Here is a 27,754-nt window from a genome sequence, read left to right as displayed (position 1 = left end):
CCATCAAATGAGAAAGAAGCCTTATAGAATGCAAATGAAGAACTAACAGAAAAGAGTTAATTTCAGAGCAAGTGCTCATTATGTGATGATGATGAAAGGTCAAAGACTCAAAATGCATTCCTCACTCTTTGTCATCAAAGAAAAAACCATGTGGGTAGTGACACTGTCGGCTTGTTTCCTGTGAGAAGAAGCTACAAGTATGGATTCAAGGAAAGATCCTGCACCTTTGGTTTGCTTGGACTAGTACAAGGAAGTGTACTAGATGCAAAGCAGAGATCCCCAGAGACAACCTGGGTATCCTGAAAAGACTTTTTGGAAACTGGCAGTTTATTACATCACTGCCACCATTTGGAATTATAAACTGCGACTAACCTGTGCATATATTTTACCTGTTTTAACCTCTCAATAACACATTTCCTTTTCTTAGCTAATAAACCTTTAGTTTACTATATAATTGGCTACCAGCATTGTCTTTGGTATAAGATCTAGAGTATCAACTGATCAGGCGGAAGTGACTTGTCTCTCGGGCCTGAGAGCAATCTTATATGTTGTGATTTTTGGTTTAAGAGACCTTTTCTCACAAAGTCCAGTTTGTCTGGGTGGTAAGATAGACTGGAGAGTCTAAAAGGAGTAACTGTGACTCCACAGTAAGACTGTTATAGTGATCCAGGAGTTCACATATGTCACTGGCTTGGTGAATCTAATTATAAAACACACCAACAGCTTGAGGTATCTGCCCTGTTTTCTGACAGTCTGCCCTGAGGAAGGCACTCCAGACAGCACGTCAAGAGCAACTAGCACAATGCTTGTTTTCAATAGTTAGTGAATGTTGAAATCTATATAAATACTCCTCACTGAAAACAGACAAACATTTCTCTTCATACTTCATTCTGCTTAGTGGCTATTTGGCTTCTGATCAGCTGTGTGTGTGTATGTATATGTATGTGTGTGTGTATATATTATATATATAAGATTTTAACTCTACCTACTTTGTTTGCTGTCACCAGATGCCACCTCTGAAAGATATCTGAAGTAATCGCCTTTCATTTTCAAATAGAAGACCTTGCTTTCTGGCTGTGTGGCATTGACAATAAGGTACTTATCCAAGAGTTCCTGAAAGAGGAAGCATCACAGAATTACACAAATGCTTTTGTCATGAAAGCCACAGGGGTGATAAACATAAAGCTTTAACCACTATGGTAAGTATGAGCATTTAACATGCTAATGCAACTTTTAAATGTACACACATGAAGTTTATTATCCACTACCAAAGCTTGGAGAAAAATCCACTGGGGAGCGGGAAACTTTCCCAGCTGAGGACCTATACCATTCATTTCTGCAAAATTTCAGTTCTCAAAAAGTTGACATCTGAGGAAGTGGGTATTCACCCACGAAAGCTCATGCTCCAAAACGTCTGTTAGTCTATAATGTGCCACAGGATTCTTTGCTGCTTTTACAGATCCAGACTAACACGGCTACCCCTCTGATAAAAAAGTTGACAGCCCTCCTGATTGCAAGGACAGCCTTTCATATGCAAACTGACGCAGTGCTGTGTTCATGAGTCTGCAGGTACTGTGCTCATGGGCCTCCACTGCTATTCATAATTTTGCTACCGTTTGGCAGAGTGAGATTCACAAGACTCTGATTACTTTCACTGCTGCTGTTTAGAACAGTGGACAACAATGAAGTTGTCTAAAGCTATGAGTAGCAATGGAGGCTGTACTTGCGTATTCAGAGGAAGAGGAATCAAAAACGGTTGCGAGAACAGTACCAGGAACCCTCTCCTCCTCACATGCAATAGAGTATTAACTGAGGCAACCACAAAATAGCAGAATCCCTCCACCTCTAACTTCAGAGAAGCCAGGAAACTGGTGTGGGGGAAAACGCTAGCTCCTTTCCTGTCCACAAAAGAATATGGGTAGTGGCTTCAAATTTCAGATGATTAAAATACATAGGAGCATCTATCACCCACTCCCCCTCACCCCCAAACAGGAACAGCACCCTAAGAATCCCAGCACCTGAGTGTAAGTGATGGGCTTCTTGCCAGGGCAGTTGGCCACAGATCCTTCTGGTGTCTTAGCCTTTCTCCCGCAATCATCTTCCATATTAATCTCTGCCTAACAGGTTTTGTGCCTTTGGCTAGTAGAAGGTTTTGGTGTGTTTTTATATTGGTAGGTGACAACACTTTAAGATAAACTGAATATAGTTACATGAAAGAAACTAGAAGACTCAATTACTACACCCAGCTAAGTTCTTTACCCAGAGCCACAAAAAATTATCTTCCTGCCTGGAACTTTAGCATCTTAGTAAGTCAGGCTCCTTAAGCCTCCCCGGAAATTGCTGCAATGCTAACTATTGTTATTTTTGCTGCTGGATTATTACCAGAACATCATTGCAGATATCCTGCAATTCAGCCTCAATTTTCTCACGATACTCTCTCCCCATCTGCTGTTTCTTCTCATTCCTCTCGGTTTTCTGTTCAATGCTGGAAATTACACGCCAGGAAGAGCGACGGGCACCAACCACATTCTTATAGGCAACAGAGAGTAGATTCCTTTCTTCATTGGACAGTTCATGTCCTTGCTCAGTGACAGCCTTCATAGCAGCAGCCATGTCATCATAACGCTCAGCCTGTTCGGCCAGTTTGGCTTTCTGTACCAGCTCGCTTTTATCCATAGTTATTCCTTAAAAGGAGAAAAATTATTTTATCTTGATTGCACAGGTTGTGGAAAACTAACGATAAAGGTATAAAGTGATGCGGTATAAGTCATGATGATTAATAAGTGGGAAGTCTGTCTTCTTCCTGATCAATGTAGTGAGTTACTAGCAGGAGTTTAACTTTGTATTTTGGTTATTTTACTAAGAGCAGCATAGAGTCATAGGACTGGAAGGGACCTCAGGAGGTCATCTAGTCCAGTTCCCTGCACTAGACCATCCCTGACAGGTGTTTGTCCAACCTGCTCTTAAAAATCTCCAATGATGGAGATTCCACAATCTCCCTAGGCAATTTATTCAGGTGCTTAACCACCCTGACTGTTAGGAAATTTTTCCTAATGTCCAACCTAAACCTCCCTTGCTGCAATTTAAGCCCATTGCTTCTTGTCCTATTGTCAGAGGTTAAGAACAATTTTTCTTCCTCCTCCTTGTAACAACCTTTTATGTACATGAAAACTGTTATGTCCCCTGTCAATCTTCTCTTCTCCAGACTAAACAAACCCAATTTTTTCAATCTTCCCTCATAGGTCATGTTTTCTAGACCTTTCATCATTTTTATTGCTCTTCTCTGGACTTTCTTCAATTTGTCCATATCTTTCCTGAAATGTGGTGCCCAGAACTGGACACAATACTCCAGCTGAGGCCTAATCAACATCTTCTGTAACATTTAAGAATCACAACCAATCACACTCCTGGAAGAACCTGAACACTATCTTTTCAAATGTGACATTAATACTGATGTTTTGTCATGTCCAATCATATCAGTCTCTTCATCCTCCTTCCCTCCCCCCAACAGACTTCTCCAATCCTATCATGATACCATGTCCCCAATCTAACAATACCAGAAGTCTGACAGGAAAGGCTGCATGTTCAAACACTTGCCAAAAAAGAAAAACAGAACTTTTTCATGTTATTGTATCTTCTAGTACTCTTCCATGACAGGAATAATATTCTTAGCGCAGGAGTATCTGAAACACTGGACAGCTCCTGCTGTCACTAAGCAGCCCTCTTTGATGTAAAATGCAATGCTTTTGTGGATACTTAAAACAGCAAAATAAAGCTGTAGTGTTTGGTACCAGAGAAAATGTTTTTATACTGCCCTGCCAGGAACATTATTTCTTACATCTGTGTTTCTCTATACATGAGATTTTTGAGACAATCAACCCTGCTATCCTGTAGCATTTTCAGTGTCAACCATATTTTAATACAGAGATTGAGGGAGAAAGGATGTGGCCCACATGACTGTCATGCAATTGTAAAGTAATTGCTTACATGGAAAGAAACATTCATCTTTTTTGAAATGCAATTTAGCAGCTGGAAATAAGGTCAGACATATGCTATGTGACCAGCCAACTCTCCAATGAGCATAGTTTAAGAAGGTCTGCCTTAGGACAATGAATGCTGAAGTTAGTAAGGAAAATGGCTTTTCCTCACTGCTATGTTCCATGTGTCTGCAAGGCACAATGGTAACCTGTATATAACTAAGTCTGAACAAAGGACTTGTGTGATATAGGCAGAGACACCTTATGGATGTGCCTGTTCTGTGAGCCACTGGATCAATACAGATTTTTTGCTGCAAGAAGCCAATGGAGTCCTCTGGATACACAGTTCTGCATTAAGTCTAGTTCTCTTTCAAACACAGCTTTTAAACCAGTGGATTCTGGCACTTTTTAAATGTGCCAAATTGATGATATTAAGATTGCCGCTCTCCCTAAAGACAAAATAGGTACCAACAGTGAGTTAACTTACTTTACTTCACTAACATGGCTGTATCTTTACCAGGAAGGATCTACTCTAGGGAGACATAATAGTTTGTATCACTGGCCATTGCAGACTCCAAGTCAGCTCATCACTGATCCCGCTGAGGAACCACCGGGTTTTGATTTATGTTGGAAAGACTGATGCAGACTGAATCACATCAGGACAGCTCACGGGATATGTGGACAAACCCTCCTTAAATGGAAAAACAAGGCAAACACCTGTGTGCAACTGTGGTCACCAGGCACAAATGATGGAGCACATCATATCTGAGTGTCCCCTTTGTTCTTTTGCCAAGGGACTACGGCAATGTGCTGGCTGTCAAACTTAGATATAAATTTGTAGTCATGCTATCTACCCAAGCCACATGAAAGAAGATGACTACAAGTAAGGGTGCGAAGTGAGAGTTATTTTTGTAATGCACACACTTAGGCTACACTTACTCTGCAAGCTAGAGGTGTGATTTCCCTGCTCGCATACACATGCTTGCACTAGCTCTCATTGAGCTAGCATGAATATAGATAGCAGCGGATATCTAGATAATGAGAATAATCATCTGAATAGGATAATGGCAGTGGAGGCATGGCTTAGCTTATATACCCATGAGGTTCAGCTAGGTCTGTACTCAAAACAGCTAAGCCATGCCTCCCACTGCCACTAACATTACCGCAGCTCTGCTGCTATTAATATTTGACAAGGGCTAGCACAAGTACATATACACAACCAGGGGAAATCATACCCTTAAGTGCACAGTGTAGACATGGCCTTAATAAATATACTGCCCAGTAAAAATGTAAGTTGAAAAGACAGATCAGTCTAATAGCAACATTTTTTGGTTACTATTATGAGCAGTTCAGATAAACTAGTGATGTAGAGATGCAGTGCTCTGTATTTCAAGTCAACAATATTCCACCACCTTCTTGCCACATCCCAAACTGCTAGACTTTTAATTATGAAATGAATTCAATTTACATGCTTAACACAGAAAATAGTTCACAGCTGTCGATCCCCAAACTTTCACTGTTAAGTTGAAAATCAAAGTATGTCTATATAAACAGTGTTTTATAGTGCATGATAGCCAGCCATAAATACTCAAGTATCTCACCTAACTGTATGATTCCAATTCCCTCAACCTGCACTGCCTCTTGAGGCATTTCCATTGTAGTCACCTCTAGGTTTACCACATGCAGTTTACACAATCCCATTACCATATAATTTGGATTTTTGTTTTCAAAAATAGCCTGCATGCTGAAATTCAGAGACAAGTATTCTAAGGCAGTTTGCATTTTGTCATTAAAAAAAGTGTGTGTGTTATATTTTGCCTGTACTTTTCAGCAGCACAGCACAACTAGTGCTATGGATCGTGAAACAAATTACCTGTGCAGAGTTCAGTTTAGGAACTGTGGAGGACTTATTAACATGATGCTAATACGATCTATTTATCTTTAAATGCAAGTCCCTTCATGGTAGCCAGTGAGTTCACTTAACAGCACATTAGGGAAACCACAGAGGGAACAGGGAAGGCATAGAAAGTACAGAAGAAAGTCTGACAAAACTGACTGTTCAGGCCAAACACTAGTTCAAGACATAACATGTTTTGTATCTGTCCTTAGTTATCTGATTGTCTAAATCAGGGGTGGCAAACTGTGGCCCATGGGCCGGATCCTGCCCATCGGGCCTTTGGATCCAGCCTGTGGGACTGCCGCTCCTGGAGAGTCTGGTACCACGTCCCTGCAGTCCCTGGGGGAGGGAGGGCAGAGGGCTCTGCACACTGCCCTTGCCTGTGGGTACCTCCCCTGTCAATGGAAGCTGCCAGGGAATGGGGAACCATGGCCAATGGGAGCTTCAGGGGAGGTACCCGCAGGCAAGGACAGCGCACGGAGTCCTCTGCCCTCCCTCCCTGAGGGGCCGCAGGGATGTGGTGCCAGAGCAGTGTGGAGCCAGGCCAAGCAGGGAGCTGGCCTTAGCCCCACTGCACGCCACTGCCACCCTGGAGCCGCTCAAGGTAAGCTGTGCCAGGATGGAGCCAAAACCCCTCCTGCACCCCGCACCCTAACCCCCTGCCCTGAGCCCCTCCTGCACTCCGCACCCATCCCTGCCCTGAGCCTCCTGCCGCACCCCCTCCTGCACTTCAACCCCCTTCCCTGAGTCCCCACCTCTTGCCCTGAGCCCCCTCCCACACTCTGCACCCCAATGCCCTGCCCTGAGCCCCCTGCTGCACCCCACACCCCTCCTGCATCTCAATCCCCTTCCCTGAGTCAGCAACCTCCTGCCCTGAGCCCCCTCCCATACTTTGTACCCCAACCCCCTGGCCCAGACCTACATTCATGGCGTGCATTCAATTTCCCCACCCAGATGTGGCCCTCGAGCCAAAGAGTTTGCCCACTCTGGTCTAAATTATGCATACATCTTAAAGACAGCTCACAATACTTACTAAAAAAGGTTTGACTTCCTCAATAAGAACTTCATTAACTGTGTATATTTGTACCAGAGTTTGAGATGCCAGTGTCGGAGCCTTAATTTATGCGGTGATTTGACTATTTTAACTTGTCCTAGAATCTTTCATTGTTAGTAGGTTTGCTACAAAAGTATGAAGTGCTGTTGAATACAACAAATTTAACATAAGAATTCAAATACCACAGTGCTTTCTTCCAATAAGAAAGGCATTGCCCCACATCAAAATGTGGATAATCTAGCAGTACACACCTACCATCACTCTCACTTAAGGATTTGCTGTATAAAGGAACTGTTAGAGTCTTGATTCTCCATTGCTTACCTTGTTAGAAGCTTGGAGAAGGGCTTTGCAGAGCTATGATGGCTTGGGCTCCATAAGAGGAAAGTGTTTGCCAGAAGGAAAAAAGACACAAGGAAAGGAGTGATGTTTGAAAAAAAAAACAAAAAAGTCACTATCAGTTATAGCTGGTCCCTCCCATTAAGGAGCTGAAAGCTATGTCCTTCCTAACAGTAGATTAGTGTGCCAGAGCCTGGAACAAGCATCTCTGCGATGCCTGGGCTGGACATGTTCCTAGGCCACAAGTGGAAGTCACCAGTGGCGATTACCTGCAACTAAGAGCAGCACATTCAAGGACATCTGCAGTGAGAGACTGACAGAAATTGTCTAATGTAGCATTGATACTTTGGGGGGGGGGGGAAGAAGGGTGCTGTTGCAAGTCACAGCCATGGAAGAGTTCTGAGAGAGGGCTTGTTAGTTCTAAGTAGAAGGTGAGACACACTAGTGGCGATTTAAGAGCCTGCCAAACTAGGGCTTAGAACCCCTCCAAAGGCGTGATTGCACACTATCTCTGATCAAGAACGCCAGCAACCAGAGAGTTCAAAGCCAGTAAGCACTCGGATACTAGAACTTTGAATCTAACAATCCTATGTTTTAGCCACTGAAGCCATCACTCTACTTCCCACTCCTGCAAGCTGAGAAAAATATCTAGGTTCTGTCTAGCCTAGGTTCCAACACCACAACCAGCTCAAGTGATCTAAAGGTACTGAACTGTGTCTACACGGGAATTAAAAGGTTTCAGCTGAGTTTGCTGTGCTCATGTACACATGGCCTGGATGGACTTCTTTTTAATAACTGTACTGCCACAGGTAGGTATTTGTAAAAGACACTAGTTCAAGGGTCAGCAACCTATGGCACGAGCTGATTTACCGGTGACACGCTGCTGCCAGCCTGGGGTCCCCACCGCCAACACCGTTCAGCCTGCTGCTGGCCTGGATGGACGGAAACCCCAGGCTGGCAGTGGACTGAGCTGCCCACTGCCAGCCCGGGGTCACAGCTGCCAGCCCAGGATCCCAGCCACCAGCTTGCTCAGCCCGCTGCCAGTCTGGGGTTCCATCCGCCGGCCCCTGTAAATGCAAAATGTATTACTGGCACACGAAACCTTAAATGACCGCAAATAAATGAAGACTTAGCCCACCACTTCTCAAAGGTTGCCACCCTCTGCATTAGTTTATAGCTGGCCCTGGCTCCTTTGGGTGAAATGGGAAGTAAGGAGCGGGAAAAAGGCAGTCATTTTAGAAAACGCACCCAAGGTCAAAGTAAACCCACAGGACTTGCAAGCAAGGACAAAGGTGGTGAATTTGGGATTTATGTAAATTTTAGTGACAGGTGAGATACAATTTTTAGACCCTCAATATTCGCCACCAGATTACAAGAGCTCCATGATAAACCATATTTTAGGCCCAAGCTACCCGACAGCGATCATGCCTGTTTTTATAAGCTTTACTGCTTCCAACCTTCAGGAACTATTCAAGACCAACAGTCAAATCAGATCAGATGTAACTGCATTTAAACACTGTAGAAAGCAGATGAAAAACTGACACTGAAAAATATCTGATTTACATATATTGAACTGGCAAAGCAGTATTAATAAGCCTTCACTGTCCTGAAGTTTGTTTTCGATGACCTGTTCTTTTGATGCTAAATAGGTCATTGATCCTTTTTATAGTTTTAATGCTTGTTATGCAGAAATAATTAGACAAGTATCTCTCTATTAGAGAAGATTTGGGAAAGAAAGGAGTGCAATTATTGGTTTGCTATATACACCAGCAAGGAGTCAGGCAGAAAAGTGGGTTAATATACTAACCTTTCATTTTTGGAGAAGTTAAGTTTAAATCTAGATTTGGTCACAAGGGATAAGTTTGGTAGTTTCAGACTCATGCATTTATTCCCATCACAAAACTGCTATAAATTAGTACTGGAAGAGCAGAAAAATAGTATTGGAGATATTTGTGAACAGTATCTCAAAATATCTTATTTGATTTTAGCTAGTGACATTAATGGGACAATTCACCCCAAAATGAAAATCCATGTCAATTACATAGCATCCCACACTTCAGTTTCATAAGTTTGAAGCCTACATGGGTATTCAAAAGGAGACAACTGCCTCCAAAACAAAGGGAAAGGCTTCCTTCATAATGCATTCATGTGCATGCTAATACAAGAACAACTACAGTATTGACAAAAGACAGTTTGGATGATGCAGATGATATCCACTATGTAGCTCACACAGTAGGCACCACTGCCGATGGGTACTCTTTAAATCAGTGCATTCCTCAGTTCCCTACAAATTAAATACAAGAAGCCTGTTTGCCTTTCAATACCTTTCCCCCCCATACACATACACACTTACTTAGCTAGAGCTGTATTCTTTATCTTGACCTAGAGATTTAGGAGTGGTGAGGAAGAACACTGGAAACTAAATATAGATTACTCATTGACATCAGCATTTCTCAATATTTCCTTTCCACAAAGAAAAAAAATCCATTCATCACTCCAAGCTAATGGAAATAAAGTGCTCCCCTCATGGTAATATGTATTATTAAAAAGTAACATATCAGGAAATTGTACATTCCCAGTAAGACTTTACCCAAACACAGAAAGCTAGGTTTCTCCTTGATCACCATCAGGATGACCAGTAAGATTAGTAAAATGCACTTTCCACATTCTATGGCTTTAAACAGATAGTGTAACACATGGAATGTCCTCTCCGATCTTATGTCATGCAGCCTCATTCTCTTCCAAAACCTAACAAAACTCATTTCTTTCAGTTAGCTTCCCAATGTGCCCACCACTAGGGTGCCCAGATAGGAAGTGTGAAAAATCAGGATGGGGGTGGTGGGTAATAGGCGCCTGTATAAGACAAAGCCCCAAATATCAGATCTGTCCCTATAAAATTGGGACATCTGGTCACCCTTCTGCCACCCCAAACACTGCCCCAAATCTTCATTAAAATCTTGAGAGAAAAAACTGACAATATGCCAGCCTTATGATCTCTTTCTGCACAATCACTTTCCTATGTATACACAACCCTTTTCTGACACCTCCTGCTATGTTATTTACTCAGGGCTGTCCTCACAGGGAAGTTATGGTGAAATAGTCAGGTTGTGAATTTAGAATCATAGAATATCAAGAGTTGGAAGGAATCTGAGGAGATTATCTAGTCCAACCCCTAAAGCAGGACCAATCCCCAGACAGATTTTTCCCTAGATCCCTAAATGGCCCCCTCAAGGATTGAACTCACAACCCTGGGTTTAGCAGGCCAATGCTCAAACCACTGAGCTATCCCTCCCTACCCTAAAAAATTGAAATCCCAATAGCTATTCCACTCTAGCTCCACACATTAGGGTACCTTTACACAGCAGTTTGGAGGTGTGACTGCAGCAAGCATAGGCATTCCCAAACTAATTTTTAGCTAGCTAGCTAGATCAAAGCAGCATCAAAGCCATGGCAGCACAAGCACAGGCTAGCCATGAGTGCAAGCCCTCTGGGGCACTAGATATGTATTCAGGTGACAAGCCCATGCCACTGCAGTTTCACAGCAATCTTTAGTGGACCAGTTAGAGCCAAGTATGGCTACAGTCACATCTCCCAATTCCTGTAGAGATATACCCTAGAAGAGTGTCTTTTCGCAGTCTAATTTAACCCACTTCTGAAGTCAATTAAGCTAAATTGGACAAAAGCATCCCTACTGCAGAATAAGAGTGTCCATATGTGCAGCTAATGCAGAATCGGTATTGAACATTAGCTATTCCAGGCTATTTCCCCATGCAGACAAGTCCTTAGAATGTAAGCTCCTTGGAGCAGGGACCTGTCATTCTGTCCAAACTATTATGCACATCTGTAGTGCTGTATAAATAAAGGACAGTTACAAGTGGAAACAGAAATGTATATAATGTATTTAATCTGGTTAGATTTTTGTTCCAACTGCTATAATCATTTTTGGCTAGGGTCCAGATCAAAGTAGTGAGTTTCTCAAAAACCTCTTCCCTAAGGTGTAAAATTCATGCCAAGATAAATGTGTTCATATTACAGCAAATCACTTTCACTTATATTCAAGTGAAAGTATTTCTATTACAGGATGGGTAAGACTGTAGCAAATAAAAAGCCATACCACTACAATGCTTTAGTTGTTAATGTAATGAGTATCGGGGGTACTAGCCTTCTGTCTCAAGAACATAGTTCTAAACTTTATTTATGTAACAGTTGTGCCATCCAACTCAGTCTCATCCTAGTCTATTTGTGCACATAACAAAAACCACACACTTTGCTATTCTGGTTCTCACTATCCTTTAAGCAGAGTAGGCTATGATACTGCAGGTCAGAAGATGGTGCACTGACAAACCTGAGCGTGCAAGTCTACACTGGACTCCATCTGCTTTAATGGTGTTTCACTTTGTCCATATCAAATTAACTCAAAATCTAAATATAGTTACATGGCCAGGACACTTCACTTGCAATCAGCTATTTGCTATTTGCCCACCACTTTGGGGTCTAAGACCCAAAAATAAATAGTGTTTTCCCCTCTGGAATCCGGGGTGGGGGGGGGAGAGTGAATCTATACCTTCACCGTTTTTTTGTTTGTTTGTTTTTTAAATGGACTCTGTTCTGGGGAACTATCAAAAAAAATACATCCTCCAGTTCGTGAGATTTCTGATTTAGGTTACCTAACCACTCCTAAAGCTATAAAAGTTTTACAACCTTATAAATGTTTTCAAGCTACTAATGTTACCTGTACAGTATAATTTAGCTTTTAAAGTATTATATATCATTCAGTTTGCTTCCTTGTTAGGAACAGTTAGTATAACTTCAAAAAGGCCATGAAATAAATTACTACAGTTTAGTTGGAATCTTCACTCAGTGACAATGTCTGCATGGTATTGATGCTTGCGCTATACAAGGTAACATCTGTGGATTATAACCTCATCAGGGCAGTTTATGGGTTTTTCTAAGAAGTCTTACAAGTTGTGCCTGATACCTGAAACAGTATTCTTTCCCCCTAGTGCCTGCCTACATTTAGTTCTGCTTTGTGCCACAGCAGAGGCTAGTAATAAATAATATACCACTTGTATTATTATAACACCTAGGAGCCCTAGTTATGGACCAGGACCCCATTATGCTAGGCATTGTATCTGTGCTCCTACATCCGCATATAATTTTATAAAGATGTCAGGGCTGCATTCTTACCTCCTCCCTATTTGTTTGAAACAATACCATGAGTACCTATGTGAAAAGGGTGCTACGAAGTGCTGTGGAAATTATTTCCATCTCCTGAACACAGCAAGAGATTTTATTTAAGGTAGGCAGGGCCTGCAGCACAGGAATCTGATCTGTGTGGAGCGGGGGAGGGGGGGCAACGCAGACAGCTGGGCATCCTGGCCCAAGACAGAGAGATCGCAGGGAGCCTTTGGAAGGGGAGGCCTAGAATCAAGACTGACCCTGAAAGGGGGAGGCTCATTTCCCAGCCGGTAGGAGCCGAAGGGCCTTTATCAACCACGGCCAAGGAACAGCCCCTGCCTGCGACGCCTGCTGCACACAGGTGTGCGAGGCCAGCCTAGCCCTCGGGGGAGGAGGTGACTCAGCCTGCGTGGGACTGGGCTGAGAGCGCCTAGAAAAGGCGGTGCTGCAGTTCAGGCCTTGCAGCAGCCTGGGGGAGGGGAGTGGGCCACACCGTTACCTGGGCGGCTCCACTTCCCCGCCCGGCTCCCCGGAGAGACACGAGCCATTGCAGCCGGGGGGGGCCGGCGGAGGCTCCCTACAGCGCGCCCCCGGCAGCTCTGCGGCCTGCGAAGGCCTCTGCCCGCCGCGTGCCCCTCCCACGCCGGGCCCTGCCACCCCGAGAGAGGGAGGAGCTGGGCCGGCCGAGGCTGGGGGACCTGCGCCCTCCTACTTCCGCGAGCCCTTGGGCCTGTCGGCCGCGCAGCGCCCCCTCCCCCACGGGGAGGAAGGGAGGGGCGAGGCCCTGAGGCCTCTTCACGGTTCCCACTCGCCGTACGCTGTCCCCGGAGCTATGGGATGGGCCGAGCCCCTCACCTGGCGGAGGGCTCACACCTCGGTCCCGGGCGCGTCAGGCGACTCCAAGCGCGGCGGCCCCGCTTCGCTACCACACACACCCTGCGGATGGCTCTCAGCACCCACTTCCGGTGCTAGCCACGCCCCTTCCCGGTGCCGGGGACACGCCCTATTCTCCCCATTGGCCCAGAGGGGCTGGGGGGAGGCTGAGAGGGGCTGGGGTAGTAGAGAGGGGTGGGGTCGTCGTCGGGAGGCTGAAGAGGTGGCTGGGGTAGTAGAGAGGGGTGGGGTGTGGGGAGGCTGAGTGGGGCTGGGAGTAGTAGAGAGGGGTGGGTTGTGGGGAGGCTGAGTGGGGCTGGGTAGTAGGGCGGGTTTGTGTTGTGGGGAGGCTGGAGTGGGGCTGGGGTAGTAGGGCGGGGTTGTGTTGTGGGGAGGCTGAGAGGGGCTGGGGTAGTAGAGGGGGGGGGGTTGTGGGGAGGCTGAGGGGCTGGGTAGTAGAGAGGGGTGGGGTTGTGGGGAGGCTGAGTGGGGCTGGGGTAGTAGAGAGGGGTGGGGTTGTGGGAGGCTGAGGGCTGGGGTAGTAGGGAGGGGGGGGTGTAGGGGGCTGGACGGGGGTTAGTAGAGAGGGGTGGGGTCGTAGGGAGGCTGAGGGGCTGGGGTAGTAGCGAGGGGTGGGGTAGTAGGGCGGGTTGTGTTGTGGGGAGGCTGAGTGGGGCTGGGGTAATCGGGCGGGTTTGTGTTGTGGGGAGGCTGAGTGGGGCTGGGGTAGTAGACGGGTGGGGTCGTAGGGAGGCTGAGAGGGGCTGGGGTAGTAGAGAGGGGTGGGGTTGTGGGGAGGTTGAGAGGGGCTGCGATAGTAGAGAGGGTTTGGGTCGTGGGGAGACTACGAGGGGATGGGGTAGTTGAAACAGGATGGGAGGTGAAGGGGAGCTGATGACAACATCATTGATCTCCTAGGTTCAGACCTGCACTCTGTTTCCTAATCTGTCCCCCTTTCCTCCCCCTCATCTAGGCCATATCTGAATATTGCTGCTTTCCTTAGTGTTTCCTTCTTCAGCCCTACTCTCTCAGCCCCCATTCAGAACATTGCTGCCAAACTGTCTTCCTAGCTCAACTCTTTATTGTGTTTCCCTCTCCTCCCCACCCCATTCTTCAAGTCCCTCCATTGGCTCCCCTTTTTTCATAACATCAAACACTAGTTTAAAGTCTGTACCTTCAAGGCTCTTCACAAGTTTGTGCCTCCCTATTTATTATTTTCTGAACTCACTGATTTATAACCACCACTTTCACTCCATCCGAGCTAGCAAACTCCATTAGCTGCCCGTCTGCTCTCCCATAGAGCCTTTTAGTTTTCCACATTGCCCTGCATGCATAAAGAGTCTTCTCCAAATCTATTCGTGTAGCCATCCCTCCTTCAAACCCTTTGATGGACTCCCAATGGTAAATTTCTATTACTGTCGTCTTTTTTTTCTCCCCCTCATTGTGTTCTTCCTCCACCTGCACAGTCTGGTTCTGTTTAGATTGTAAACTCTTTGTCTTTATGTTGTACCTCATTCAGCACAAAGCAGCACTGATCATGAGTGGATTCCTGGCCACTACAGTATTAGTAGGATTAATAGCAAGACTGGGATGCAGGCTTAGGAAAGTCAGGGATGTGTCACTGTCTGAGAGATAGCAGCAACAGCGCTTCTCAGCATAGACTGAATTGTCTACACTTTGGTTTTCTTGCCATAATCTTCCCCACTATGCAGTTATCTGGCTGAGTTCCATCACTGTGAGCATAGTGTAGACCAGGTCTGCACAACTCATAAAGCGCAAGGGCCACATTACTCTCCGAAGAAAACAGCTGAGGGCCAAACCCCCCAGCACCACCTGGCCCTGTGGAAACACCCACGCCCCAACGCCACCTGGCCCTGCGGAAACAAACCCTTTCTTCCCCAGCGCTTGCCCCATCAAACAGATGTGGGCCAAAAAGAAGGGTGTGTGGGGGGTGATACTTTATAAGAATTTTTCAATTAAACAATTTTTAAAATTTTTTATGAATCATGGAAAAATGAGAAACACCTGTTTCTGTTGAAAGAAAACATTTGTACTTTTCCATAATTACCTTGCAGCCATGGGGAACCTGAGCCCTTTAAATCCCAGCCACAGCCCGGCCACGGAGCCGCGGCGGGATTCAAAGGGCTCTGGGCTGCCAGCAGCCACAGGGAGCCCTGAGCCCTTTAAATCTCAGCAGCGGTCCAGATTCAAAGGGCTCCAGACTGCCAGCAGCGATGGGGGAGTCCTGAGCCCTTTCAAGCCGGTGGAAGCCCATGTCCCACTGGGGATGGGGGCCAGCGGCATGCCTGAAAGCCCCACTCCCGCAGCTCTGATTGGGCAGGACTCAACCACCCACACTGCTGGCTCCTGCCAGCAGGCAGGCACACCACCGGGAGCTGACCAGGAAGCACCGCCACGCCAGCCCTGGACTTGGCTTTGATGGGTGAGCGAGTGCGGTGTTTCCCGTGTGGCACAGGGTTTAGAATCCGCCCGCAGGCCGCACAGTGAGCCTCAGCGGGCTGCATGCGCCTGTGGGCCATATGTTGTGCAGGGCCTGGTTGTAGACGCTACGGCAATTTATGGCAAAAAGGCCTTATGTAAATACAGTTGATGAGGCAGTAATATCTTGCATCATGGAATTTTGACAAATCACTGCAAACCCCTGTCATCCATTATGAAATGACTTCATGCTAACTCCCGATGGCATCATGGCATGCACTACTGCGATTCTGTGTCATACATCTTGATATGGCATCACTTTGCATCAATATGGCATCCAGAGAGCACTGCATCAAATCATTGTCATTTTGCTTCCAGACATTGCACTGTGTTGAGTGAGCATATCCTATTGGGTCAAAATGTAATTGTGTCATTTTGAACATGTATAACACAAGACACCGTGATGTAGTGTAAGAGTCATCACATTAAGATGACCTGCCATCATGATGGAAAGCAATGTAACAGTTCTCTGCCTCAAAGTGTTATCACGTGGCATCAAAATGAATTGCAACGGGATAAGCTGTGGGCTCTCATGTGATTTCTGGGATGCATGAATCCCAATGAACCCTTTGGGCTGCATGATCATCCTTAGTAAATTCTTATTATTTGTGGTAGTGCCCACTATTTTCTAAGTGATTTACAACATTTGAGGACAATCCTGCTTAGGATGATCCAACAAAGCTCCAATTTGCAGAACTCCAGTTGACTTCAGTTGGGCCAGGGTTTTCACCAAAGTTGGATGCTTGGTCTCAGACCAAAGCTGAATTATTTTGGAAGGAAGGAAGGTTATTCAGCATTCTAAATTATGAATTTGAGAAAAAAAAATTAAATTGCAAACTTAACTAACTCATCTAGATCAATTCACATTTAGATTTGAAATCATTTGGACACAACAATACTAACATACCCAGAAATACAGCCTTACAGATGAGCAGCTAGGTCCTCAGCCTCAGCTAAATTACTTGGAGCCACTCCAGCAGCACAAAGGGACTTAAACTGCCCTAAAGAGGTAGCTGCACATTCCTGTTACAGAGAAATCCCCCAGTGGTTGTAAAGCTGTTATTTCCTTCTCTCATCCTGAGTGGAGATGTGTCTGGATCATGGCTAGAGCACACTATTCTGGCAATTCTCGGCTGGCAGAAGCAATGTTCCCTCTAATTTTTTCCATCCATGTGTGGAATTAATTTTGTTATGTGCACCAGTATTGAGGTAATGTGCAGATGTGCACCACAAGTAGAAACAATAATCTTGATATATTATATTTTAATAAGTTACTGTAGGATAATTACTCCACCCAGGATAGGTTAAGCATTTTAGAACTCGCTACTCAAATAATTAAATTTAAGCCTAAGAGAGAAATAAAAATATGAACTGCATAGACCCTTAAAAAACTAAAATAACAACACTTTGAAAGACTAAAACTACAGAGACTCTATGTGCATTGCAGGAAGCATCAAGAAGTAAAAACAACAACATTCAAGTATGTGTTGGGAGGTGAGGTGTGAAAGACTGTGTGTGTGTGTGACAAAGAGTGTGAGAGATAGTGTTTGTGTGTGTGTGTGAGAGACACACACACATACATATACACACACCTGTATGTGTGAAAGAGATACACGCTGCCCCCTTAAGTAGATCGGCATTCACCAATCTGAAGCTTGCTTGTTCAAACACAGCAGCAGCTGCCAGACAGCTCTGTCACATCCCACTCCTCAGCCCTGTCTGTTCCCCCGCCCACTCTGCAGAGATGGGGTATGGAGGTGGGTGGGGGGCCACCTGATATCAGCACTTCTTCTCCCCCCATCCTTCACAGCAACCAAGAGCCTCCCAGGAGCAGCTGGACAGGGGCTCCAAGGCAGCGGGCAGGAGCAGCGTAGCATTGTGGGTTGGGGCACTTGAAGTGCACAGCACTTGATACACTGCTGGGTGGCTGCACGGACACGCAGTTTTAGAGGGAATTTAGGGCACAAAGCCCCTAGGAGGCCATTCCAGGCAGTGTAAGTTAGAGCAGACCTGTGCTAACTTTATGCCTCCAGAGACCAAGGGAAAAAAAGTTGTTTAACAAGTAGCAGCAGGACCATGCATCACAACTTTTGTCTCACAAGACAAAACTCTACTATGCTACTAAACAGAATAAGAGAAATTAAACAGATCTGAGCTTGGATTAGATAGTTCCAAAACCTGTTTGAGGTGCTTTTGGCTTTGGTAATTTGTAAACAATCAAAAGACATACAAAACAACAAGGATCTTGATCTTAAACTGCAGTGCAGTACATCTGGAAATATACTAATCTATAATTTACTTGCAGTGTAAATAATATCTGCATATTTATCAAGTAGAGCAATTCAGCATTGGACACCCACGTACCTAACAATACCTTTGTATTTGAATACTGCTCCAAGTAAACTACGTACCGATATCACCTGTATATAATATCAGACCTTTCATGCCTTGTGGCAGTCTCCTCAGAAGAGAATTGAGGCAGGCATCTGTAGGTAGTGTCATATGTGGATGGATGTTTGCTCTTTTGTTACTGGTAGCATAACCTGTTTTTGTCAGTCCTCTCCCCAGCACTTAACAATAACGATGATGAAATTAAATGATAAACCTGTAATCAAAGATAGTTTGCTGTCAAATGTAAAGAGGATGCCTAGTGTTTGCAAATGGTTACTGCTGATCCAAGTCATTTCCAGCAGATGGCTCAAGGGTCTTAAACATTTATTAAATGTACGCTGACCTTTCTCAGTAACAAAAGGCATCTTGAGGAAATATACTGTCTTCTGAGGGTATAAGAGAGAAGCCTGCAGTTTAGAGCAGAACTCTGTACCTAAACTAGGGATGGTTGCAGGACTCTGATTATACTGGCATGTCTTAGAGACTGCTTTCTTTGTTGGATTGTCATGTATCCAAGATACCATTTGTGTAGGAAAGGGCACGGACTATGGGCAGTGGGTAGCATAGGCATGGGAAGGCTGTGCCTCCCCAAATAGCCTGACATGGCCCCTCCACATGCTCCACTCCACACCCCCTTCTGCCTGCTTCCAGTTCCCTTCCCGCTGGGCTGGGGCAGGCAGACTGGGGCCAGTGCTCATAAGGGCCAGGGATGGGGGCACTGAGGCTGGGCCACACCCATACTGCCCAGCCAGCACTTGGGTTGAGGGCGCTCTGTGGGGAGGGAAGTGGAAAGGGAGGGGTGGGGCCTCTTCCAACCGCTCTGTCATGGTATAATTCCCCACTCTGAATCTTAGTGTCCAAAAGATGGGGTACCAGCATGATTCCTCTAAGCTCAATTACCAGCTTAGTACTTGTAGCGCTTGCCACCAAGCAGGAATTCCAGTGCCTGGTACACTCTGGTCTCCTCAAAACCTTGCCCGGGGACCCCCAAGACCCAGTCCCTGGATCTTAACACCAGGAAAGTAAACCCTTTCCCTCACCATTGCCCTCTCCCAGACTTCCCCTCCCTGGGTTACCCTGGAAGATCACTGTGATTTCAAACTCCTTGAATCTTAAAACAGAGATGGAAAATTCACCTTCCCCCCCTCTTCTCTCTCCCCCTCCCAGACTCTACCTGAGAAAGAAAGTAATCCTAACACAGAGAGAAAATAACCTCTCTCCTCCCCCCACCAATTCCCTGGTGAATCCAGACCCAGTCCCCTGGGGTCTCACCAGACTAAAAAATAATTGGTTCTAAAACAAGAAAAGCTTTTAATTAAAGAGGTGAAAAAAACAGTAAAAATTATCTTTGTAAATTTAAGATGGAATATGTTACAGGGTCTTTCAGCTATAGACACTGGGAATACCCTAACAGCCTAAGTATACAACTACAAATTAAAATCCTTTCAGCAAAATACACATTTGAACTCCTTCCAGCCAAATACACATTTGCAAATAAAGAAACAAACATAAGCCTAACTCACCTTATCTACCTAGTACTCACTATTCTGGACATATAAGAGACTGTATCAAAGAGACTGGAGAAGAAACCTCGTTGCACATCTGGTCCCTCTGAGCCCCCAGAGTGAACAACCACCAAAAACTAACAGCACACACAAAAACTTCCCTCCCTCAACATTTGAAAGTATTCTGTCCCCTGATTGGTCCTCTGGTCAGGTGACAGCCAGGCTCACTGAACTTGTTAACCCTTTACAGTCAAAAAAGACATGAAGCACTCCTGTTCTATTAACCCTTAACTATCTGTTTATGACAGGCTCCTTCACCCGCCACCATGGCAGAGACCAATGAAGCAAAACCTTTGCAACTTTGATGTGAGAAATTTTCCTTTTGCTTTTCTTGTTGCATGGAACTGTTTCACTTTGGATGTGTTACTGCTGTGTTTGGTAATAAGTGCGGCAGGCAGTAAAAGCAGATGAGAATGAAGTCTAGGGTGACCAGACAGCAAATGTGAAAAATTGGGAGGGGGGTGGGGGTAATAGGAGCCTATATAAGAAAAAGACCCAAAAATTGAGACTGTCTGTATAAATCGGGACAGCTGGTCATCCTACTGAAGTCTGACTGTCATGCTTAAATTTTTACCTAGCTCATATAGGAAAAATTCTGTTCCAGTGGGATCAAAGTCTTCTCCTGTTGTTGCTTTCAACCGTTATAAATACCACTGCATTTCCGCACACCACTGGTTAGAGGCTGTATTTCCAAAAACAGAATCTTGATGTGTTGGTGCTTGTTTGAAACACCACCACCAAAACACAGACAATACAGATATGAACGCCAGACAGACAATTGATGGCTCTATATGCTGTTTATTGTAATTGCAATCTGTGCTCTCCGGCTACCTAACAATGTTTGAATAGGTAGGGGTGGAAAGGGTTTCACTTTCACAGCCATGAGAAAAATACTGACAAAATTATTTGATAGTTTTCTCTTACATGCATTTTATTTTCTTGATTCCCTGTTCTCTTCCCCTGAGTAACAACACTTCAAACACCTGCCCGTATGCGTCCTTCCGCATGTTCTTCTTACTGCTGTCTACAATCTCTTAGTTTCCCTGAATTCTCTCATTCTGTAGTTTGATCTCACAGATACTAATAATGGAATGGAGTTAATGTAATGGCTGATAGTCAATACAGCTACCTTGTGTCCGCTGGGTCGATGAATTAGATGTCCAGCAGACGGCAGGTTAGGTACATTTGGAATATCATTCAACAGTGCAGGTTGGGGTTGTGCCAGAGAAGAATGGGGAGGGCACATGCAGGTAAGTGGCACCAAGTCTACAAGAGGGAAGCACATGATATTTTCAGACAATTATTGCTGTTAGAAAAAGCGCATGGAGGAAACTGTCTAAATTCCACTTCTGTCTCCTATCATCTGTCTGTGTAGAGACTGCTTGTAACATTGCAGCTGTTAGTTGTAGAGATAACGTTATAGTCATACCAGTTAAGATGAAAACTGTGAAGAATACAGGTATTTTGCTTCAGGATGTATAGACTGATCGCCCCTTGGGATTAGAAATAAATTTCCCCCATGGGACAGTACAGTATTGCATAGTTGACTGAGTACATTATGTTTTTGTGAGGTTTTATACCTTTAGTTAAAGGGATACTGTTAACATTGTGAGTCACAATGGTTGTATCTAAGAGCATGATCTGGGCAGCAAAATAATAAACAATAAATAGTTTATGTTTGGGCCTCACTCAGTCCAAGTAATGCAAGTCACTCACTTAGTAGTTTCTGTACCAAATACATCTTGGACTGAAGTAAAACCATCATTTCAATTTGGAGGTGCCTGAAGGTGTCTTAACAGACCATAGCTAAGAGCATAATTTAATCAAACAAGGCAACATAAGGACAGAAATAAATGTAAGAGTATGGGTTTATAAGTGAACCAAATAGTAAAAAATAATATAATTATAGGAAATGGAAATGCTATAGATTTCTTGGGCAGGATAAGAAAGAAGTCAGCTCTTGGAGAGCAATGTTGGTAAGGGAGGGTATAGGCTTGCATGGCCGCCCCTCACTGTCAATCTCTGAGGGCAGGCACGCTTCTTCGCTGTCATGCACCTGGAATGGCAGTCTGTATAAGGAGAAATTAGCTGTCTCTAGGGCTTAAACCCTCAGGCAGGATAGAGCAAAGAACAGTTCAGGGGCCCAGGCTCTGGGGCAGGACGGAGCACCAAGCACCATCTAGGGGGCTCCGGCAAGGGGTGAGCGCTCCAGCACAGTCTAGGGAGCTCCAGCAAAGCGGTGAGCGCCCCAACAAGCGCAGGTCTCCTGACCTAAGGAGGGTGGAGTACTGCCACCCCAGAGGAGGGGTAGCAGGGGGGACGCATGCCTGCCCAACTCCCCCACGTCCCAGCCCAGGGCCCTAATAGCGGCAGTGTGGTCTGCCACTGGGTCAGCGGGGATCCTGAATGCAACACATTGACCTAATCTCTGGCAGGGCTGCAGCCAGCCTAGGGTCAGCTGCCCTGGGCCACTTCCTTTACTCCCCCTCGGGTGTACCTTCCAAGAGTTGTCCTCCATCTCCCCAGGGAATACTGCCAGCGGCAGTCTCAGCAGCTCCTCAGCATCCGATGTGTCTGGCCATACGAGTAGCTTGAGGCCTTCCTTGGGACAGCAGAAGTCTTCTGCGTCCACAGCAGGGAGAACACATCCATCTCCTTTGGCAGATGCCTCCCAAATAAGCTTTACAGAGCCTGTCTTTTATTACTTCCTGTTCTTGTCCCATCCTTCTGCTTCCAGAGTGGAGAAACATGGCCTTCCTGGTTCTGCTCATCATGAGGTGGCTGGCTGCCCCTCACTGTCAATCTCTAGGGCCAGCCACACCTCTTGCTACAGAGGCGTCACAGAAAGGATAGAATATTGATTCTGAGGAAATTCAATGAGCCCTTATCCATGAATCAAAGGAGATTAATCCTGTTCAAGTTGGTAATAGTAGAACTGTGTTTAAAAACAAAACAACCCCTCAATGTAACAGAAAGATGACTGCAGCCAACGTGATACCGTAACTTTATGGTGTTGTTGACTGTCAGTATGTGCACATGATCCAGTGTAATGCTTGGGAAAATCTAAACCATGAAATGAACAAGTGTTTTCAAAGCTGCTGAGGCAGCAACCTCAACAAACAATTTTTCAAAGCACAGGCTGCAGAGGAAGCCAGAGGTAACTTCTCAAACCATGTACTTTATTTACTAAAAACCGAATGCCTTCTTATTTTAAGGTTGCATGGCAAGAGTTATGTGGAGAGATACTTCTTATCTATTAAGACGTACCAGTAGTGTTCTGCACACTGATCTCTTTTCTCCTGAGTCTGGATCTCCAATAACAATCTTAACGTAACTCCGAGCTCTTCTGAGACAGTGTGTACACTAAATCTAGGCTTTTGGAACTTCTTGTGAAAATGGACTTTGTCTTGCTCACAGAATCATCTGTTGTCCAGGCACCTCTGATGTGCAATTTCAATCAGAAAAGTGGCTATGGGAAAAAAAAAATACAATTTTCCTCTACAGTTCTTCTCCCTGGGTATAATAGTGTTTCTGTTTAGTTTTATGGCTAAGTAAGTATTTCACTCCTGGCAGCCTCTTTGGGTGGGTACAGCCTGGCTGGGTTACCTTACTGGGGAAGAAATTCAAGGACTCAGGACTCAGAGAAAGATCTGGGGTGTTGGCTGGATTGATGTGACTTTCAGGGGGCCACTAAGCTTTGATGAATCTGGGTCCTATTTGACTTATACCACAATAATGCAGAGCACTGGGCTGCAGCCCCTCAGCATAAATAAGAGGGAGTTGCTGGCAGGGCATTCTCTGTGAGGGCCCCTGAACTCTGGAACTCATACGTCCCACGATCCAGAATAGCCTGAATCTGTTCATTTTTAGAGTATGCTGAAAATCCCATCTTGTGTCCTTTGCTTCTGGAGGGATGGAGTGTGGAGGGGAGGGAAGGGAAGAGGAGATGGGGAGGATTCTTTTCAGGCATTTTTCCCCTTGGCTGTTTTGATGATAGGATTTGGATGGAATTGATGAAGAGGTGATCATTATTGATGAAGTGTATGTGATAACTATAGTAACTGCATATGGTGACGAGCACCTTTAGCTATAGATATGTTCTGCATAATTCAAAATGAAGAAATGAAATGTTCAACCTTCATCCACCCGTGTGCAAAAGATGACAGGATTTATAAATGGGGATCGTAGTGGGGGGACACTACTCCTGCTTCGCATTCTCTCTGAAATCTCAGATTTTTGTATACAATAAATTAACTGTAGAACTGAAAATGACCAATCGCCCTCCCCAGCCTTCCAAACAACTCTTACAAGCATCCTTTCTTTCTGTGAAAGTGCACAAGCTCTAAAGCGGCACTGCCCTAGAGGAATTTCCATTCTCTGGCCTGGCTTCTTGTGATTCAGGATGTCTCCATTTCTCACTGCAATGTTCATTTAGTAGTTTAACAGCTCATAAACGATTCTGAGAAAAGGCTTCTCAAGAGCAAGACCTGGCGAATAAATCAGAAGATGGCACAGGAGTGATAAAAGGATAAATAAATCTCAGTGGTGAGAGCTGTGAGCTCCATATTCCATGTCTTCTCTATTCATGCTAGGGATTATTTCTCAGATTCAGCACTTACCATTGCCACCTCTTCAGAGAAACTTGTTGGAAATTTAGCCTGTGCTTCTAGGATAGGATTTCTATAGCTTTCCTGAACAAACTTAGCAGGAAAATTCCTTACTATTTAATGTTTAATCTGTGGTCTTTAAACTCTTGTATTTGAGACCCAATAGCCAGCCATATCTGAATTAAGATAAAACTGCTGTGAAAACAAGACCACCACCATTAAACCATTATAAATGATAGCAGAATCTGGCTCCAGATCTTTGACTGCAGCCTGTCTGTGTTAGTCAGGATTTCTTGGAAATTCTTCTTGCTGTTTTTTCTGAGAATGAAAGACTGTTTCTACTCTTATCACCTGCTGTTTCCCTATTAAAAATCTGTTTTGTTACAAAGATGGTACAATTTCTGCTTGGGGCTAATTCTGGACAATTCACTATATTGACCTTTGCAAGATATCACCAGCAAAACTGCATATGTTAATAGAAATTATGCTGCTTTGTCCTAGATCAAGGTAACAAAATCTTGTTAATTAAAAAAATCTCAGGTTTTGCATGTGAGTATTTGCAAAACAAAATGTGTTCTATTTGCACAGTTCTAAGGCAGAGTGGTCTTGCTAAGATGACAAAGAGAATCTCAAGCCAAGATTCAGTTTAGCTTGTGGAGGGAAAATTTTGTGGCAGCCATTAACGAGAGAGAGAATATCATTTTGCACATATAGATAATATTTGTATTCCCTGGCACAAATGGAAAAACAAAAACAACAACAAACCCCTTGACTTCCCACATTTTCTACTTCCTCTACTAAGAACATAAAAAATGGCCATACTGGGTTCAAATCAATGGTCCATTTAGCCCAGCATCCTGTCTTCTGACAATGGCAGTGCCAGATGTTTCAGAGGTAATGAACAGAACAGAGCAATTATCGAGTCATCCATCCCCTGTACTCAAGTCCTAGCTTCTTGCACCCAGAGGCTTAGGGACATCCAGAGCAAGGGTTGCGTCTCTGACCATCTTGGCTAATTGCCATTGATGGACTTATCCTTCATTAACTTACTAATTCACTGCAAACAGTCATAGAATATCAGGGGTTGGAAGGGACCTCAGGAGGTCATCTAGTCCAACCCTCAGTCCACACTGATAAACCCCATCAGTGTATAGGGTCTAGAATCTGTGGCTTTATTCTCACTGGCTCAAGGATCTGAACTAGTTCAAGCTTTTAATTAGTTTCCTGTCCGATTCCTTGCAGGTGGCACGGCAAGAACTCAAATCAGATAACTACATGCAAGAATGATCTCAACCAGTAGATTGTCCCAATACTATAGTCAAATTCCTGCCAACCATTATCTTCAGTATTTAAGCCCAGTGGAAGAAAATAGCAAGAGGAGACCAGGCAGGATGTGATGTTATCAAGATAGTTGTCACAGATCAACCATGCAAAATGCTTTGTGTTGATCTACATGAAAATGCAATGTTCTGTAGCTTTGCATTGTACGTGCTTTATCAGTGTATTGGTAGTTTAATTAAGCAAGCTGTTATACACTACCTAGCAGATCCTTTATATCTCTGCATTTGTTTGCTCCTGCATTATGTTAGCATTTTGACTTAGAAAGGCACAGTTGCTTCTAAAAATGAGCCTGATTCCATTGATACCTCACACAGACGCCATGTGAAGGTGGGAGAAAAACTCAAAAGTGGGGAAAATAAAAATGGCTCTGAAGCTAGATGATTTCTCTCACTAGAGATGCTTTGGAAATGGAGCCACCAGTGCTGCATGCCCCACATGAGTATGTGAAAGCATGAGTGAGAGGGGTATGATGACAAGTCAGATGCAGACAGCATTCATCCCCATCTTGAGAAATTTACAATCCTTTCAGGACTCTTTAACACAATTTCCCTCACCTAACCTATTCTTTAAACATTCTATTTCAAAACTATTTTGATGTCCACAAAAATATATGTCTGCTTTCTTCCACTACTATTCATTATAAAGGCCTAAGGAATATTTAAATGAAACAGGATTTTTGAACTATATTTTTAATTTAAGTACAAAGCAGATCATCATAAACAAACGCTCATGAACTATAAAAGTCACATGAGTCATGATGCCTGTATGGTAAACAATGAATACAAACTGCCTACATTTATACAAAAAAGGATTGCATTTTTTTTTAATTTGAATAGCAATTCCACCCTCAGTTCTCTCAAAAACTGGCTTCTACTTTCTCCACTCCAGTTAAACTGCTCTCATCAAGGTTTCAGATTATAGGTCTGATCACAAAATTTCAAATTTTTAAATTCTTCAGTGAAGAAAGGACAGACAATCTGCCAAACATTTTTGGCCAGCTCTATCAATAACCTCTCCTGGCCAAAGTGAGGGCCCCTTCCCCAGCCCATGCTCATCCTCTCTGCTGCTCTAGATACTGTTGATTGTACCCTCTTTCTTGACATCTGTCCTGCTTTGGCTTGCACAATACAATCCTCTGCTGGTTCTCTCCCCTTCTCTCTTTACACTCTTTTCTTAAGCTGATCTCATCTGCTCACACGGCTTTAACGATCTTCTCCATGTTGATGCCTCACAAATGCACATCTTCATCCTGTTCCATATTGCAGGTTGTCTCTCTGGCATCTCCTCCAGGATGTGTCCAAAAATCAAACTTGTATTTCCTCCCAAGCTCTCCCCATGCATCCCCATTATCTGTTACTGTTGTACACACAGCCATTTTTTGTGTCATTCAGTGAAGCTTTTGATCTAAGTATCATCTTGGACTCCTTCCTCTCCCTAGTCCACACATCCAAATCCTGCCACTTCTTCCTCAACACTATCTCTGTGATCTGGTTCATTTCTAGCTAGTCAGCAACCTGAAACACTTGTCCAGGCCTTCAGCATCTTAATTTCTAGTCCCTCCTCTTCCTTTCCAGCCTCTTAACATTGGCCTCTCCCAGTTCACACAAAATGAATCCTTTAGAATCATATTAATCTTCTTCTACTAGCTTCCCCTTCTCCACACATCAAGTTCAATATTCTTGTCCTCCCTTTAACGACTTGCATAACTCCACCTCCCCTTCACCCCCCAAATAATCCATTCTTGTGAGGTAGGGAAGACTAGCTCCTTCCTAATTTCTAGCCCAGAAACCATTTGGAGACCTTCTTCTGATAAAACACCTTGTGCAGTTTATTTACAATGTTCTTTCCCACAGCCTTTACAGACTATGCAGCCTTGGATCAGCAGTACCATGGAGCATCTGGCCCATGAGGGAAGGAGATCTCTCACATCTGAGTTTGCAAGTCCCCCTCTCATGCATCCTTATTGTGCCTTTTGTACTGTAACACTGAACCCCATATTCTTCATAGTGATATTATTATGATAGGATTATGGCATA

At 44.4% G+C, this 27,754-nt stretch overlaps 1 protein-coding gene and 1 long non-coding RNA gene across 2 annotated transcripts in view; one reads left to right on the top strand and one right to left on the bottom strand.

Moving 5' to 3' along the window:
- Positions 1-13,415, bottom strand: part of YWHAB (tyrosine 3-monooxygenase/tryptophan 5-monooxygenase activation protein beta) — a 20,292-nt gene extending 6,877 nt beyond the window's left edge. Inside the window, 3 exon segments of the mRNA XM_030532974.1 lie at positions 990-1,113; positions 2,383-2,684; positions 13,298-13,415. Of these exon segments, the coding sequence (XP_030388834.1) occupies positions 990-1,113; positions 2,383-2,676 (418 nt within the window). The 5' untranslated portion in view covers positions 2,677-2,684; positions 13,298-13,415.
- LOC115634931 lies at positions 10,499-27,754 on the top strand. The gene is made up of 3 exons (XR_003996475.1): positions 10,499-12,803; positions 20,019-20,076; positions 25,620-27,754. It is a non-coding gene; the product is annotated as an uncharacterized LOC115634931 (long non-coding RNA).

The sequence above is a fragment of the Gopherus evgoodei genome, chromosome 14 (genome assembly GCF_007399415.2).
Source record: "Gopherus evgoodei ecotype Sinaloan lineage chromosome 14, rGopEvg1_v1.p, whole genome shotgun sequence".
NCBI classification, from domain to species: domain Eukaryota; kingdom Metazoa; phylum Chordata; order Testudines; family Testudinidae; genus Gopherus; species Gopherus evgoodei.
Note: the sequence above shows the minus strand (reverse complement) of the source record. Positions and strands in the feature narration are given on the sequence as shown.